This window comes from Erythrolamprus reginae, chromosome 8 (assembly GCF_031021105.1).
Source record: "Erythrolamprus reginae isolate rEryReg1 chromosome 8, rEryReg1.hap1, whole genome shotgun sequence".
Taxonomy (NCBI): Eukaryota; Metazoa; Chordata; class Lepidosauria; order Squamata; family Dipsadidae; genus Erythrolamprus; species Erythrolamprus reginae.
Window position 1 is genome coordinate 21,397,313 of NC_091957.1, and position 16,684 is coordinate 21,413,996.

At 48.3% G+C, this 16,684-nt stretch overlaps 1 protein-coding gene across 1 annotated transcript in view; it reads right to left on the reverse strand.

Moving 5' to 3' along the window:
• Nucleotides 1-16,684, reverse strand: part of AGRN (agrin) — a 286,746-nt gene that overhangs the window by 76,097 nt on the left and 193,965 nt on the right. The window contains exons 8-10 of the mRNA XM_070759241.1: nucleotides 13,755-13,976; nucleotides 6,245-6,439; nucleotides 4,238-4,438 (exon numbers count right to left, since the gene is read on the reverse strand). Of these exons, the coding sequence (XP_070615342.1) occupies nucleotides 4,238-4,438; nucleotides 6,245-6,439; nucleotides 13,755-13,976 (618 nt within the window). The remainder of the gene's footprint in view (nucleotides 1-4,237; nucleotides 4,439-6,244; nucleotides 6,440-13,754; nucleotides 13,977-16,684) is intronic.

The window sequence follows — 16,684 nt, forward strand, 5'->3', positions numbered from 1 at the left end:
AGCCGAATCGGGGTTTCCCCTTTGCGTGGGCGGCGGGGAACGCAAACTCCACCATCTACGCATGCGCGGCCATAGAAAAAAGGGCACGCATGCGCAGATGGTGTTTTTACTTCCGCAACCCTACATCGCGAAAAATCGATTATCGCGAGGGGTCTTGGAACGGAACCCTCGCGATAATAGAGGGATCACTGTATTGTTATATATACATTGATATATTATATATTGATACTAAGTCCAAGTCATTGTCTGACTAACCCACATTTCCTACACCAAAAACTCTCATTTAATGGTGTACAGTGATCCCCCGTTTATTGCGTCCCCAACCATTGCGAACAGGGTACTTCGCTATTTTTCAACCCGGAAGTCAAAATACCATCTACGCATGCGTGCCCGTGGGCACGCATGCGTAGATGGCAACCGGGAGATCAGCTGCTGGGCGGCTTCCCTGAGTCTTCCCCCTCTTGCTGGCGTCAGCGAGGAGTTTCCCCACCGCCCACGCAAACTCCTCGCTGCCGCCCGCCCTTCGCCCGCCCACGCCGTTCATTCTCGCCGCACGGGCCTGTCCACGCTGTCTCTCGGGGCTTTCCAGCTGAGTCCGGGAGCGAACTCGCTCCCCGACTCAGCTGGAAAGCGCCGAGAGACAGCGTGGACAGGCCCGTTCCTTGGCGCTGTCACTCGGGGCTTTCGTGCTGAGTCCGGGAGCGAACTCGCTCCCCGACTCAGCACGAAAGCCCCGAGAGACAGCGTGGACAGGCCCGTTCCTTGGCGCTGTCTCTCGGGGCTTTCGTGCTGAGTCCGGGAGCGAACTCGCTCCCCGACTCAGCACGAAAGCCCCGAGAGACAGCGTGGACAGGCCCGTTCCTTGGCGCTGTCACTCGGGGCTTTCGTGCTGAGTCCGGGAGCGAACTCGCTCCCCGACTCAGCTGGAAAGCCCCGAGAGACAGCGCCAAGGAACGGGCCTGTCCACGCTGTCTCTCGGTGCTTTCCAGCTGAGTCGGGGAGCAAGTTCGCTCCCGGACTCAGCACGAAAGCGCCGAGAGACAGCGCCCCCCGGACCCCCAACCCGGGTTTGGGGGGTGCTAGGAAGCTCCCATTGTTGGCGGAGACCTTTTAAAACACTCGCGCGGCTTCCAGGACTCGGTTTGGAAGCCGCGCGAGTGTTTTAAAAGGTCTCCGCCAACAATGGGAGCTTCCTAGCACCCCCCCGAGCCCCCAACCCGGGTTTGGGGGGTGCTAGGAAGCTCCCATTGTTGGCGGAGACCTTTTAAAACACTCGCGCGGCTTCCAGGACTCGGTTTGGAAGCCGCGCGAGTGTTTTAAAAGGTCTCCGCCAACAATGGGAGCTTCCTAGCACCCCCCCCCGAGCCCCCAACCCGGGTTTGGGGGGTGCTAGGAAGCTCCCATTGTTGGCGGAGACCTTTTAAAACACTCGCGCGGCTTCCAGGACTCGGTTTGGAAGCCGCGCGAGTGTTTTAAAAGGTCTCCGCCAACAATGGGAGCTTCCTAGCACCCCCCCCCTCGAGCCCCCAACCCGGGTTTGGGGGGTGCTAGGAAGCTCCCATTGTTGGCGGAGACCTTTTAAAACACTCGCGCGGCTTCCAGGACTCGGTTTGGAAGCCGCGCGAGTGTTTTAAAAGGTCTCCGCCAACAATGGGAGCTTCCTAGCACCCCCCCCGAGCCCCCAACCCGGGTTTGGGGGGGTGCTAGGAAGCTCCCATTGTTGGCGGAGACCTTTTAAAACACTCGCGCGGCTTCCAGGACTCGGTTTGGAAGCCGCGCGAGTGTTTTAAAAGGTCTCCGCCAACAATGGGAGCTTCCTAGCACCCCCCCGAGCCCCCAACCCGGGTTTGGGGGGTGCTAGGAAGCTCCCATTGTTGGCGGAGACCTTTTAAAACACTCGCGCGGCTTTCAGGACTCGGTTTGGAAGCCGCGCGAGTGTTTTAAAAGGTCTCCGCCAACAATGGGAGCTTCCTAGCACCCCCCCCCGAGCCCCCAACCCGGGTTTGGGGGGTGCTAGGAAGCTCCCATTGTTGGCGGAGACCTTTTAAAACACTCGCGCGGCTTCCAGGACTCGGTTTGGAAGCCGCGCGAGTGTTTTAAAAGGTCTCCGCCAACAATGGGAGCTTCCTAGCACCCCCCCGAGCCCCCAACCCGGGTTTGGGGGGTGCTAGGAAGCTCCCATTGTTGGCGGAGACCTTTTAAAACACTCGCGCGGCTTCCAGGACTCGGTTTGGAAGCCGCGCGAGTGTTTTAAAAGGTCTCCGCCAACAATGGGAGCTTCCTAGCACCCCCCAAACCCGGGTTGGGGGCTCGGGGGTGTGCTAGCGAGCCTCCCATGTCGGCGGGGATGTTTTAAAACACCCGCGCGACTTTCCAATGAGTCCCGAAGACAACGCGTTTGTCTTCGGGACTCATTGGAAAGTCGCGCGGGTGGTTTAAAACATCCCCGCCGACATGGGAGGCTCGCTAGCACACCCCCGAACCCCCAACCCGGGTTTGGGGGTGTGCTAGCGAGCCCCTCATGTCGGCGGGGATGTTTTAAAACACCCGCGCCGCCCCCAATCTTAGGCTCCTCGCTAGCGCTGCGGAAGTAAAAACACCCTCTGCACATGCGCAGATGGTGTTTTTACTTCCGCAGCGCTACTTCGCGAAAACCCGCTCGTTGCGGGGGGTCCTGGAACGGAACCCTCGCAAAGAGCGGGGGATCACTGTATTGAAGGTTTCGTACCGAGACATACTAACAATCCCCAATACTGAGATAATCCAAGAGTTGCTGAGAAAAAGAAAAAGTCAAGTTTCTATTGTGAGTGGTCCACATCCAGCTCAGCTGATCATGGTTTATTTATTTACTTACTTACTTACTTACTTACTTACTTACTTACTTACTTACTTACTTACTTACTTACTTACTTACTTACTTAGTTATTTATTTAGTTATTTATCTTTTATGCCGCCCTTCTCCTTAGACTCAAGGCGGCTTTCAACATGGTAGCAATAGCATTTTTTAACCACAGCCAGCATATTGCCCCCACAATCCGGGTCCTCAATCCTTTTGAGGACCAGGAGATGGAGGAATACTGGCATCGCAGGCCAGTGTTCTTGCTGTCTGAAAGTGAAGGGGAATTGGAGACTGGGAAACCACCAGAGACTGTAAAACCCTCAGTTAGGCTATTGCCTGAGTCAGAGGACGATGGGGACTTTGAGGACTCTCTCTTAGATGCGAGGGATAGAAGAATGAGAGCATGAAGGAAGAAAGGAAGGGAAAAAAGGGAGATAAGAAAAAGGAGTTAGAGGGGAAAGGAGGGAGGGAGGGAGAGAAGAGAAAGGAAGAAGAGAAAAGAAGGAAGAATGGAAGGTAGAAGAGAGAAAAGGAAGGGAGGGTAGAAAGAGGAAGGAAGGAAGGAAGGAAGGGAAAAAGGGAGTTAAGAAAAAGGAGTTAGAGTGGAAAGGAGGGAGGGAGAGCAGAAAGAAGGAAGAAGAGAGAAAGGGAGGGAGGGAGGATAGAAGGGAAGGAAGAAAGGAGGGAGGAAGGAAGGAAAGAAAGAAGGAAAGAAGGAAGGAAGGAAGGAGAGAGAAGGAAACAAAGAAAAAGAAACCCGCAGGCCTCCTTTTCTCTCACCTCCCTCAAAGCTCTGAAGTGTGAAATTAAAGCCCTGAAAATCTCTCCTTGTGGGGTTCTAATACCAGCCATCGCCTTTCATTATTGGCAGAGAAAGAGACAACGGGAAGGAAGGAGAGTCAGGCCAAGGATGGGAAGCAAAGGGGAGGGGAGGGGAGGGAAACCGCCCCAGACATAGGAGAGAAGAAGGGACTCAAGGAGAGAGGGATTTAGCCCCCATTTCCCCCAATCTTTCTGGCCAAAGTTGTTTAAACGAATCCCTGCATTTTGTTAGTTTAGCAACACGGTGTCAAGCCGGTGCAGAAATTGGGGATAAAATCCACGGCTTGCTTGCCACACTATCTATGGAAGGCCTGAGGTTGATGGGAACTCGGGAGGGGAGTGATTTTCCATGCGGGAACAGATGCAGCTGCAAAGCATTCTTTCGAGTGGGTTCAAGGTCATTCTATGCTCGCCCACCTGGGCGGAAGTGGAAGGAAGGACTGGCCATGCTGGCACAACCTGAGGCGTTCTTAGGTAGAGGTACCACTGTATGTCACAAAATATCCAATGCTTTGTTTTGTATGTTTATGTATAAATGATTTTTTAAAAAGAGACAGTATCGCACGGAAAACTCACCGTCTTCGCAGGGGGCCCTCTTTTCAACCGCCACTTCTTCCTTCTGCTGGCAAGCCGCCCGGCGCAGTTCGCACTCGTTGTTGTACGTGATGCCGTTGCTCCCACAGACGCGGGACGGGGGCTGATGCTCGCAACGGGGGCAGAGGCACTGCCCGTCCACACACGTGGCCCCAAAGGAACACACCGTATCCCCGCAGGCTTCTAGGGAGAGGAGGGAGAGAGAAAGAGGAGGGGTTCAGGCCCAGGGAGTCTGTTTCTGTAGGATATTTTGCAACTTGGGGGTTTGGACTGTGGTGCTCTCTCTGAGTTATGCGCCTTTCTTGCAGGCATTTCGTGACCAAACTGGGTAACCTCATCAGCACAGGGCACGTTTTTAGTGTGCCCAGTGCACTAATGTACACTAACGTACAGCCGTGGTGGTGGTGCAGTGCAGTGGTTAGAAGGCAGGATTGCAGGCTGACTCATTGCTTGCTCCAGGAATTTGATCCTGACCGGCTGGAGATTGATTCAGCTTTCCATCCATCCAAGGTGGGTAAAATGAGGACCCAGATTGTTGGGGGTTGGGCTGACTCCGTAAGCCGCTTAGAGAGGGCTGTAAAAGCACTACGAAGCGGTATGTAAGTACAGTGATACCTTGTCTTACAAACTTAATTGGTTCCGGGACAAGGTTCTTAAGGTGAAAAGTTTGTAAGACGAAACAATGTTTCCCATAGGAATCAATGGAAAAGCGATTAATGCGTGCAAGCCCAAAATTCACCCCTTTAGCCAGCCAAAGTGCCCGTTTTCATAGGAAACCCCACCTCTGGACTTCTGTGTTTTTGCGATGCTGCAGGGGAATCCCAGCAGGGGAATCCCAGCATCGCAAAAACAAGTGCTTCGCTGTCAACGGAAGTCTGGAGGTGGGGTTTCCCATGGAGAGGAGCCTCAGGGGAATCCCAGCAGCGCAAAAACGGGCACTTCGCTGGCAACGGAAGTCCGGAGGCGGATCATCCCAGCGGCAGCGGTGGGTTTGTAAGGTGAAAATAGTTTGTAAGAAGAGGCAAAAAAATCTTAAACCCCGGGTTTGTATCTCGAAAAGTTTGTATGACGAGGCTTTTGTAAGATGAGGTATCACTGTATTCTATTCTATTCTATTCTCTATTCCATATTCTATTCTATTCCATTCCATTGTTCTATTCTATCCTATTTTCCTTTCTTTCCTTATGTTCCTTTCCTTTCCATTATTCTATTCTATTCCATTCCATTATTCTATTCTATTCCATTTCATTCCATTGTTCTATTCTATCATATTTTCTTTTCCTTTCCTTATGTTTCCTTTCCTTCCCATTATTCTATTCTATTCCATTCCACTATTCTATTCTGTTCTGTTTCGTTCTGTTCTGTCCTATTCTATTATCCATTCCATTCCATTATTCTATTCTATTCCCTATTCAATTCTAATTCTAATTCTAATCATTCTAACTCTAATTCTACTTATTATTCCTATTTCTATCCTAGGCCATTCCACGACATTCCGTGGCCCAGTGGTTAAAATGCGGTATTGCATGTTGACTCTGCTGACTGGCAGCAGTTCGATCCAGACCAGCTCAAGGTTAACCCATCCTTACCAAGGTCAGTAAAAATAAGGTCCCAGGTTGCTGGGGGCAGAAAGCTGACTCTGTAAACCACCTAAGAGAGGGCTGTAAAGCACTGTGAAGCGACAGGTGAGTTTACTGTGAGTGCTATTGCTAATATGCTCTCCACACTGATGAGGTTACCTAGTTTGGTAATGAAACGTCGGCAAGGAAACCCACCAGGGACAAGGATCCCACCGTAATTTTACTTTTCAAGCTGCTGGTTTGGAAGGGAAGCGAACTTCAAGCAGAGGGGAAGGAAGCACGTGCGAATGGTGTGCCAAGGAGCGTGTGTTTGTGTGTGTGTGTGTGTGTGTGTGTGTGTGTGTGTGTGTGTGTGTGTGAAAGGCAGCCTAGATTTGGAACGAGGGAGAAATAAAACACCAGCACTTACTGCAGCTGCCTTGGGCTGCCACCTCGATGGAGACCTGCTTGATGCAGGACTGAACGCGGAGTTCGCACTCACTCCCGTAGGTGTTGCCGTCGGTTCCGCAAACCAGCTGAGAGGAGGCAACACATTCGGTGGAGCACACGCACCAGCCCGTCTCGGCCTCGCAGATGGCCCCAAACCGGCACAGCAGACAGGGGTCTGGAAAAGGAGCCGGAGAAATCTCGATGAATGAGGAGGTTGATTCTTTACTACTAAACAAAGGGGATTGTCAGCCACACGTGTCTCTTATTGCCATGCTATATCTGCGGCGAAGTAAATACAGAGGCACCTCTACTTACGAACTTAATTCATTCCATGACCAGGTTCTTAAGTAGGAAAGTTTGTAAGAAGAAGCAATTTTTCCCATAGGAATCAATGGAAAAGCAAATAATGGGTGCGATTGGGGAAACCACAGGGAGGGTGGAGGCCCTGTTTCCTCCCAGGAGATTCCTAGAGAGGCCCCATGGAGGCTTCTCCCTGCCTTTTCCAGCCCTGTTTCCTCCCAGGAGATTCCTAGAGAGGCCCCACAGAGGCTTCTCCCCGCCTTTTCTGGCCCTGTTTCCTCCCAAGAGATTCCTAGAGAGGCCCCACGGAGGCTTCTCCCTGCCTTTTCTGGCCCTGTTTCCTCCCAAGAGATTCCTAGAGAGGCCCCACGGAGGCTTCTCCCTGCCTTTTCTGGCCCTGTTTCCTCCCAAGAGATTCCTAGAGAGGCCCCATGGAGGCTTCTCCCCGCCTTTTCTGGCCCTGTTTCCTCCCAAGAGATTCCTAGAGAGGCCCCACGGAGGCTTCTCCCCGCCTTTTCTGGCCCTGTTTCCTCCCAAGAGATTCCTAGAGAGGCCCCACGGAGGCTTCTCCCCACCTTTTCTGGCCCTGTTTCCTCCCAAGAGATTCCTAGAGAGGCCCCACGGAGGCTTCTCCCCGCCTTTTCTGGCCCTGTTTCCTCCCAAGAGATTCCTAGAGAGGCCCCACGGAGGCTTCTCCCTGCCTTTTCTGGTTACAGTTTCGAAATTTACAGGTTTGTAAATCAAACTTCTGTGAAATCAAACTGTCCACTTAGGAAGCAACACTGATTGACAATCAATTTCACGTGTTGTTGGGCACATTCAACTTTGTACAGAACAAAGTATTCAACAAGAATATTTCATTCAATCAATGTATATATTCGAAATAAAAATTTATTTTTTTAAAAAAGAAAGAATATTTCATTCATTCAGATCTAGGATGTGTTATTTGAGTGTTCCCTTTATTTATTTTTTTGAGCAGTGTATAGCAATGCATATATCTTAAAATACATCTGTAACAAACATCATTATACATTTTTATCCAGTCAATCATAACTCCATATCCTATTTTGCACCTATTTATGCTATTATTTATCACTCTTATTCTTCGTTACTTTACACTCCCCTCTCTCTTTCTCTATCTCCCCCTTCTACCTTCTTACTCCTTCTCTCCCCCTTCCTACTTCCCTTCCCTTCTTCTCTTCTCCCTTCACCTTTTCCACTCCCCCTTTCTCTCCTTTACTTTCCCCTGAGTGCTTCCTATCCTAATTCATCTTATATTCAACAGACTGGTAACATTGGGCGCGATCTAACAAAATGAAATTCAATGGTGAAAAAAGTAAGGTTCTACACATTTAGGCAAGAAAAACAAAATGCACAGGTACAGTATGGCTGGTACTTGGCTCAATAGCTATAACTGTGAGAGGGATCTTGGGGTCCTAGTGAGCAACCATTTAAACAGGAGCCAGCCGTGTGCAGCAGCTGCCAAAAAAGCCAACACAGATCTAGGCTGCATGAACAGAGGGATAGAATCAAGATCACGTGAAGTATTAATACCACTTTATAAGGCCTTGGTAAGGCCACACTTGGAATACTGAATTCAGTTTTGGTCGCCACAATGCAAAAAGGATGTTGAGACTCTAGAAAGAGTGCAGAGAAGAGCAACAAAGAGGATTAAGGGGCAGGAGGCACGTATGAAGAACGGTTGCAGGAACTGGGCATGGCTAGTTTGATGAAAAGAAGGACCAGGGGAGACACAATAGCAGTCTTCCAGTATCTCAGGGGTTGCCCCAAAGAAGAGGGAGTCAACCTATTCTCCAAAGCACCTGAGGGCAGACCAAGAAGCAATGGGTGGAAGCTGAACAAAGAGAGAAGAAAAATCTAGAACTAAGGAGAAATTTCCTGACAGTTAGAACAATTAATCCGTGGAACTGCTTGCCTCCAGAAGTTGTAAATACTCCAACACTAGAAGTTTTTAAGAAGATGTTGGATAACCATTTGCATGAAGGTGGTGTAGGGTTTCCTGCCTAAGCAGGGGGTTGGACTAGAAGACCTCCAAAGTCCCTTCCAACTCTGTTGTTGTTGTTGTTGTTGTTGTTGTTGTTGTTGTTGTTGTTGTTGTTGTTGTTATCATTATTATTATTATTATTATTATTATTATTATTATTATTATTATTTTCCTGTACATGCTTAACACATTGGTGTCTCTGTTAAAAATCATAATTTTTTGTATCCTTTCTATACGTAGATCTCTTTATTCTAGGTACGTACTCTCCTTTTTTCGCTTCCCCAAAGGATGTTAAGGCTAGCATTTTTCTTAGGAAGGGGTGAGTTCATGGATAACCCACAGGCCTGTGGGACTCCCTGACCAGTGAAAGGGATGATGGGCATGCCAGAATTCAAATGCATGCCTTGGTAGCAAGCAGAACGGCGCAAAAAGACTTTTTCCCGAGAGGGTTAAAGCTACTTGTTTAAGCAGGTCGAGAAGGGACCTGGGATAAGGTATCTTTGGCAGGCAGCCTGTAAAGAGAGGAAGAGGCTAGCGGAGAGCCCGAAAAAACAGCTTTCGGTTTTACAGCTGGATTCTGGCAGGGCTTATCTATTGAAAAGCAGAGAGAGAGATGCTTCGAGCCGCAGGATATGTCAAGAGAGAGAATCTCATGGCAGGCACGGTCCGTTCCCCTGTCAATCAATGGGGGAATAAAACAAGCAATAACCCCAGGGCTCAGGTTGAAAGCCAGGGAAAAAGGACAGGCAGTTTGGTAGAGTGGGTAAGATGCTGGCTTAGGAAGTGGAGGAGGCGGTGAGTTTTAGTTTCGCTTTAGGCGTGAAAGCCAACTGGGTGAGTTTGGGCCAATCATCAGGAGACGGAGTTCTAATTGGTTTTCAATATCTGGTGGGCCCAGTAGGCTTTCTCCAGCTCCAAATGCCCTCCCACATCCCCTAGGAGGCTCTCTGGAAGCCAAAAACACTCTCCCAGAGCCTCTGCGTGAGCCAAAAACCAGCTGGCTGGCACACACATGCACTTTAGAGCTGAGCTAGGGCAACAGCTCACGTGCAGCAGATGTGGCTCCACCTGCCGTCTGTGGCACCTGTGCCATAGGTTCGCCATCCCTGTTCCAGGGGGTTGCTGACCACTTACAGCAGGTATAAAAGGAAAGGATTATGGGAAATTCTGGGTGGAGTTTCAATGTTGATTTCATGGACGCTGTGTTAGATCTGGGGGTTCCAGAAAATGCTTCCCAAAAATACCTGATTTCTGCTCTATAATCTTCTAGAAATTGCCTGCCTGACCGAAATGTGGTGAGCTGAATTATATACCCTGTGACTCATTGCCTGTTTTATCTTGCTGGAATGCCAATTATCCTTGAATTTGGTGCCTTTCCCGATTACTTCGCAGCAAAGAAATCTATTCCATGGACTTTCAAAGACTGAATTCTGCTGCAAATGTTGCTTTTTTCAAATAAATAGTGTAATTCAAAGCTTAAATCTTGGGATTTTAGCCGTTTGTTTCAATCTGAAAATCCAGGGATAGAACAGTTGCCAGCATGGCTCTGGAATTAAATTGGAATTTCAAAGAATGTTTTGACTTAAGTTTCTGATTTGGTTTGGATGTTATCTGGAACCTTGACATCTGGCTTTCTAACATTTTGAAAATGAGCCTGATTTCCAGGGTGTCTTGTGATGCCGAGTTTTAGTTCACACGCAAACACCCACAGAACTCTGGCATATTCCCCGCAGGAGGATTTGTACGAGAGGCATAACCTGCCTGGCACCTTCATCCACGTTGATTCATGATGCCAGCCAATTTAATTACCGCCTAACATTGGCAAGGGTTTGCCAGCTGCTGCGTTCCACCATCCTGGGGCAACGCGTGCATTTTCACTCTGCCCCGCTTAGTTTACGCTTGGAGAAGAAAACTTTGATGGGCAATGAGGATTCAGTCCACCCGACCACCAGTGCCAGGAGGCTGGCCCAATACTTAGAAACATAGAAACATAGAAGATCGACGGCAGATTGACCTCATGGACCATCTAGTCTGGGGGCCAGGAAGGAGGGAAAGGAAGGGAGGAAGAGAGGAAGAGGAAGTGAAGGAAGGCAAGAAAGAGGGAGGGAGGCAGGCAGGAAGGAAAGAAGACAGGAAGGACGGAGTGGGGGCAGGAAGGGAGGGAGGGAGGAAGGAAGATGAAGTGATGAAAGGAGGGAGGGAGAAAGGAGGAAGGCAGGAAAGCAGGAAGGAGGGAGAGAGGGAGATAGAGAGGCAGGAAGGAAGGAAGAGCAGAGGAAGATTTTGTTAAATCGCCCGATACAAGACGGGCGAGAGGAGCTCTCGTTTCTCTCCCGTTCAATCTATCAATCCCACCTCCCGAGGCAATTCATATAACAACAACACCAGAAGTACGAAGCGCAATAAAACGATCAGAGGTTTTTTTTAAAAAACCAAACACAACACTAAAAATAAATCCCAGCCATTTGAAAGCACAGCCGAGCGTCAGGCAGTTTTCAAACCCTTCAGGCAACCTGCTAAAAGCACACAAGGCCCACTTCCCCTCCGACAGTTAGAGGTTTTTAATTTTTTTAAATTATTTTTTAAAAAGTCTCGCTGGGGAAAAAAAATCCCAATTCTGATGTACTAGATTGTCCGATTTGACACAGGCTGGAGAGCAGTGCACTGCCGTTGAGCTGTAATTTCTCCCCCCCCCCAGGAGACACCAAACCATCCGATCCGCCTTTTTTCAACATGTGGCAGAAGCCAACAGAGAAATACGCCACAGCACCCTGAAGGAAGCAGCGGGTTTCTAGTCCTCAAGATGGCTCAGCACAAGGAAGGGGGGGATTGCCACGGGCCAAATGAAACCCACCTTATCGGGGGAAGACCCTAATGGGCAGAAGGACAAGGAACTGAAATGAACCTCTCGTCTTTATCTCTGGGTTCTCTTCCCCATCCCGTAACCTCTTCGCCCCCCCAAACCAGTAGTAGGCTGCACGCGGTACAGGCCACACTACCGTGGTACCTCTACTTATGAACTTAATTCGTCCTGTGACCAGGTTCTTAAGTAGAAATGTTTGGAAGAAGAAACAATTTTTTCCATAGGAATCAATGTCACGGAGGCTCCTCTCTGCCTTTTCTGGCCCTGTTTCTTCCCAGGAGATTCCTAGAGAGGCCCCACTTAGGCTTCTCCCTGCCTTTTCCGGTTACAGGTTCGGCGGCTCGGGTTTTTCCATAGGAACCAATGTAAAAGCAAATAATGCAAGCGATTGGAAAAACCACAGGGAGGGTGGAGGTCCTGTTTCCTCCAAGGAGATTCCTAGAGAGGACCCACGGAGGCTTCTCCCCGCCTTTTCTGTCCTTGGTTCTTGAGAAGAGGCAAAAAAATCTTGAACACCCGGTTCTTATCTAGAAAAGTTCATAAGTAGAGACGTTCTTAGGTAGAGGTACCACTGTATAGTGTAAAAACAGAAATGGAGATGCGCATGAATCTCCGCATCCCCGACGTGTGCGCCCGTGTGAGATTCAGCTTCTGCGCATGCACCGGAAGCAAAATCTCAAGTGAGGACTCTTGCACATAAGAGATTTCACTGATTTTTGCCGATTTGTTTGCTTCTGCACATGTGCAAAGCGAAAAAACTGCAAAAAACAGTGAAATCTCATGCATGTGAGCGTCGTCATGCAAAATTTCATTTCCGGCGCATGCGCAGAAGCCGGATCTCATGCCGACGTGCGCATGGCCACGCCGGTCTCCAGGAGCACACCAAGAGAGCCGTACATGAGGAACCCTTGTCTGCCCCCAACCCCTTATATTAGATTCAAGACTATAAACTGCTTAGATAGATAGTGGGGGATTTTGGGCATTATGCTTCCTGAGCTAATTGCTTACACATCCATCCTCTGGTTGTAATACAGCCGCTGGGATCGCCGACCTCGATCTCTGATACTCCGTTTAATCTCCCATAATAATTTTTTAAGCGGAGGTTTAAGAGAAGGCCCGGAGCTAGGGCTAGGAGAGGCCGCGGCTGCTAGGCGAGCAGGGATTTGAAACTGGAGCTTCGAGGGTCCAGATGCGACCCATAAAATTGAGCCCACCCCTCCCTGCTGGCAGCACCGGAGGTCTGACCCACAATCTGGGTTAACATCTGCAGCATCTCAGCTCATTTTTTTTGGACTGCAGCGTGTCCTCAAAACAGATCTGGGATATGCGGGGGAAAAGTTTAAGTTGAGGTGGATTAGATCTATCCGTATTTACTGCACAAGACATTAAAACGGAGAGGATGTTTAAAATATTTATCGACTTACGGCCTTTGCAAGCTCTCTAAAAATAACACGTTTATTGAAAAATAAGAGATCAAAATAAGAGATTGTATTCAGGGCCACATTCGGGAAACTTTTTGGGTTTCGGAAGTCCTGTTTGTTCTCCCCTCCTCAGGAACCCACTGGTTCTGACAATTTTGCCCTGGCTCGGCTTCCTTCACTCATAGAAATATAGAAGATTGACGGCAGAAAAAGACCTCCTGGTTCATTTAGTCTGCCCTTATACTGCTTCCTGTATTTTATCTTAGGATGGATCTATGTTTATCCCAGGCATGTTTAAATTCATTTCCTATGGATTTACCAACCACGTCTGCTGGAAGTTTGTTCCAAGCATTACGACTCTTTCGGTCAAATAATATTTTCTCACATTGCTTCGGATCTTTTCCCCAACTCACCTCAGATTGTGCCCCCTTGTTCTTGTGTTCACTTTGATCAACATCTTTTTGTAGGTGAGGTCTCCAGAACTGAGCACAGTATATTCCAAATGTGGTCTCACCAGCACTCTATACAGCGGGACCACAATCTCCCTCTTCCTGCTTGTTATACCTCTAGCTATGCAGCCAAGCATTCTACTCGCTTTCCCTACCACATGACTGCACTGTTCACCCATTTTGAGACTGTCAGAAATCACTACCTCTAAATCCTTCTCTTCTGAAGTTTTTGCTAACACGGAACTGCCAACATAATACTCAGATGAGGATTCATTCATTCACTCTTCTGATCCCACTATTGCTGCAGAGCTTCCAGCAACAGGAGCAGCTATCCCAATCTTCAACTGAGTTTTGAATGTCACCATGCTTCCCCTTCTAAAATGGGAATTTTTGGATTTTGGATTGGTTTTTTTTTTTCCTATTTCAGGCCGCCAGGGAATCTGACCACTCACCGCAGGGGCCCTTGTGTTTCACGCTGATCTCCTTTCGGAGGGTACACGCCATGGCGTCCAACTCGCAAGGGTTGCTGTAGGTGAGGTTGTCGCTGCCGCAGACCGGATCGTAGATGTTTTGGCACACTTGCTGACACTCGCAAACAGCCTCCTGGTTCTTCACCACGCAGGTGGCCCCGAACTGGCACTCGACACTCAAGCAGGGGCTCGGCTTGCCAATATCTGCAGCGGAAGACCAGGAAAGAAGGCAGAACAGTTAGAGGTCAGGGGAGCCCCCCAGCGTTTCCTGATTGACTGCCCCTTTCTCACAGGAGGGAAGGGATCAGCGTCCTCCCCTAAAAAAAAAAAAGACCTCATTATGCATCCGTCCACATATCTGGGATTGCCTGCATCATCCAAATCACTACTTAGAAACATAGAAGATTGACGGCAGAAAAAGATCTCCTGGTCCATCTAGTCTGCCCTTGTACTATGGATCTATGTTTATCCCAGGCATGTTTAAATTCAGTTACTGTGGATTTTCCAACCACGTCTGCTGGAAGTTTGTTCCAAGCATCTACTACTCTTTCAGTAAAATAATATTTTCTCACGTTGCTTCTGATCTTTCCCCCAACTAACCTCAGATTGTGCCTCCTTTGTTTACTTTCCTATTAAAAAGACTTCCCTCCTGGACCTTATTTAACCCTTTAACATATTTAAGTGTTTTGATCACATCCCCCCTTTTCCTTCTGTCCTCCAGACTCTACAGATGGAGTTCATGAAGTCTTTCCTGGTAAGTTTTATGCTTAGGACCTTCCACCATTTTTGTAGCCCATCTTTGGACCCGTTCAATTTGATCAATTTCTTTTTGTAGGTGAGGTCTCCAGAACCGGACACAGTATTCCCAGTGGGGTCTCACAAGCGCTCTATACAGCGGAATCACAATCTCCCTCTTCCTACTTGTGATACCTCTAGCTATGCAGCCAAGCATTCTACTCACTTTCCCTACCGCCTGACTGCACCTCTGCTTATTGGGTCACAGCAGGGCATGAAGAAGGTAGGAGATCTGCATTTGCAGTGGCCAGACTCCGGAGTTTGCCAAATGGGTGAGATAGAGATTTGGCCATGCCAAATGACAGATCCACCTTTAAAATTAAAAATAAAAATAAAAAATTAGTTTAAGTTTTTTTAAACTTTTTTTTAAGTTTTAAAGGTCTTTTTTAAAGTTTTTAAAAAGGTTTTTAAAATATTTTTTTAAAAGTTTTTTAATTGTACGGCTGCGTTTTGGACTAATTGTAGTCTCCAAACCCTTTTTAAGAGTAGCCCCCCCCCCCATAGAGCGCATCGCAGTAGTAGCAGTAGCAATGCCAAGTTGCTGAATGGAAGGATGCAGAAAGCAGGCTGGAGGTGTTTTGCGTGTGTTTGTGTGTGTGTGTGTTTGTGTGTGTGTGTTCATCGCAAGGGAGCATTTCACGGAGGGAGGGAGGGATGGGGAGAAGCAAGAGAGGAAGAGGAAGGTGGGGAAACCACTGAGAAAACGTAAGAGGGGGAAGCAGAAAACACTGAGACAGGATGAGCAAGAGGAAGCAGCCACTGTTCTTCTAAAGTTCGCAATTTCATGCGATGGCGTGCGCGCAAAGAAAACCGATCTTAAAAGAAGACCCTCAGCCCCACGGGACGACAGCAGACAGGATCTCAAACCTCGCTGGATTTACATGGAAGGGAAGCTGCTCCTTTCTAGCCATTTCCCTGCAGGTAGAAAGCAAGCCTCTCAGGGAGATCGGCCAGCCATGCAATTTTTTTACTCCTGGGGCTAGAAGCTTTTCTCTGGGATTTAATCAAAGCTGACCAGCTGCTCTTAACACCTTGAGGAAAAAAGAAAAAATGACATACAGTGGTACCTCTACCTAAGAAAGCCTCTACTTACAAACTTTTCTAGATAAGAGCCGGGTGTTCAAGATTTTTTTGCCTCTTCTCAAGAACCATTTTCTCCTTGCAAACCCAAGCTTCCGAAACTGTAACCAGAAAAGGAGGGGAGAAGCCTCCATGGGGCCTCTCTAGGAATCTCCTGGGAGGAAAAAAGACCAGAAAACGCGGGGAGAAGCCTCCATGGGGCCTCTCTAGGAATCTCCTGGGAGGAAACAGAGTCTCCACCCTCTCTGCGGTTTCCCCAATCGCAGGCATTATTTGCTTTTACATTGATTCCTATGGGGAAAATTGCTTCTTCTTACAAACTTTTCTATTTAAGAACCTGGTCATGGAACGAATTAAGTTCGTAAGTAGAGGTACCACTGTATCTAGTCTCAAAGTAGCCCTCCACCCCTACATTTCTAAGCATTCTCCCTTCGCCTCAATTTCAGCAAAGGAAGAACAGGATGCTGTTTGGAATTCAGAGTAAATTGGCCAGCTACCAACCCCTTGGTCAAGGGTGGGTTTCTTCATTACCTTATTTACCAGAGTTCCCATACCTTTTTCCCCCCTAAAAGAGACTGAAAATTTGGGTGTGTCTTATACTCTGAATGTAGCTTTTTCAAAAACTATTTTTTCCTGCGCTAACAAGGCACTAATAATCTTCCCAGTTTGTACCGACTTGCAGGCTTTTTCATTGTTACTTGCTCTGTATAAGTTTTTTTCCAGCCCTAGGTCTTTTGCAGGGTTATTTTCACTCCTACTCCCTCAAAAAAAAAAAGATGTTTTCAGCCCTAACAAGGTGCTAACAATCTTCCAGGCTTGCAGCATTTTTTCATGGCTACTCCCTCCAAATAGGTTTATTTTCCAGCCCTAAGTCTTTGCAGGCTTGTTTTCATTCCTGCTCCCTCCAAAAAAGGTTTTTCCAGCCTTAACAAGGTGCTAACAATTTTCCGGGCTTGCAGGATTTTTTTCACTGCTACTCCCTCCGAATAAGATTTTTTTCCAGCCCTAAGTCCTTGCAGGCTTGTTTTCATTGCTAC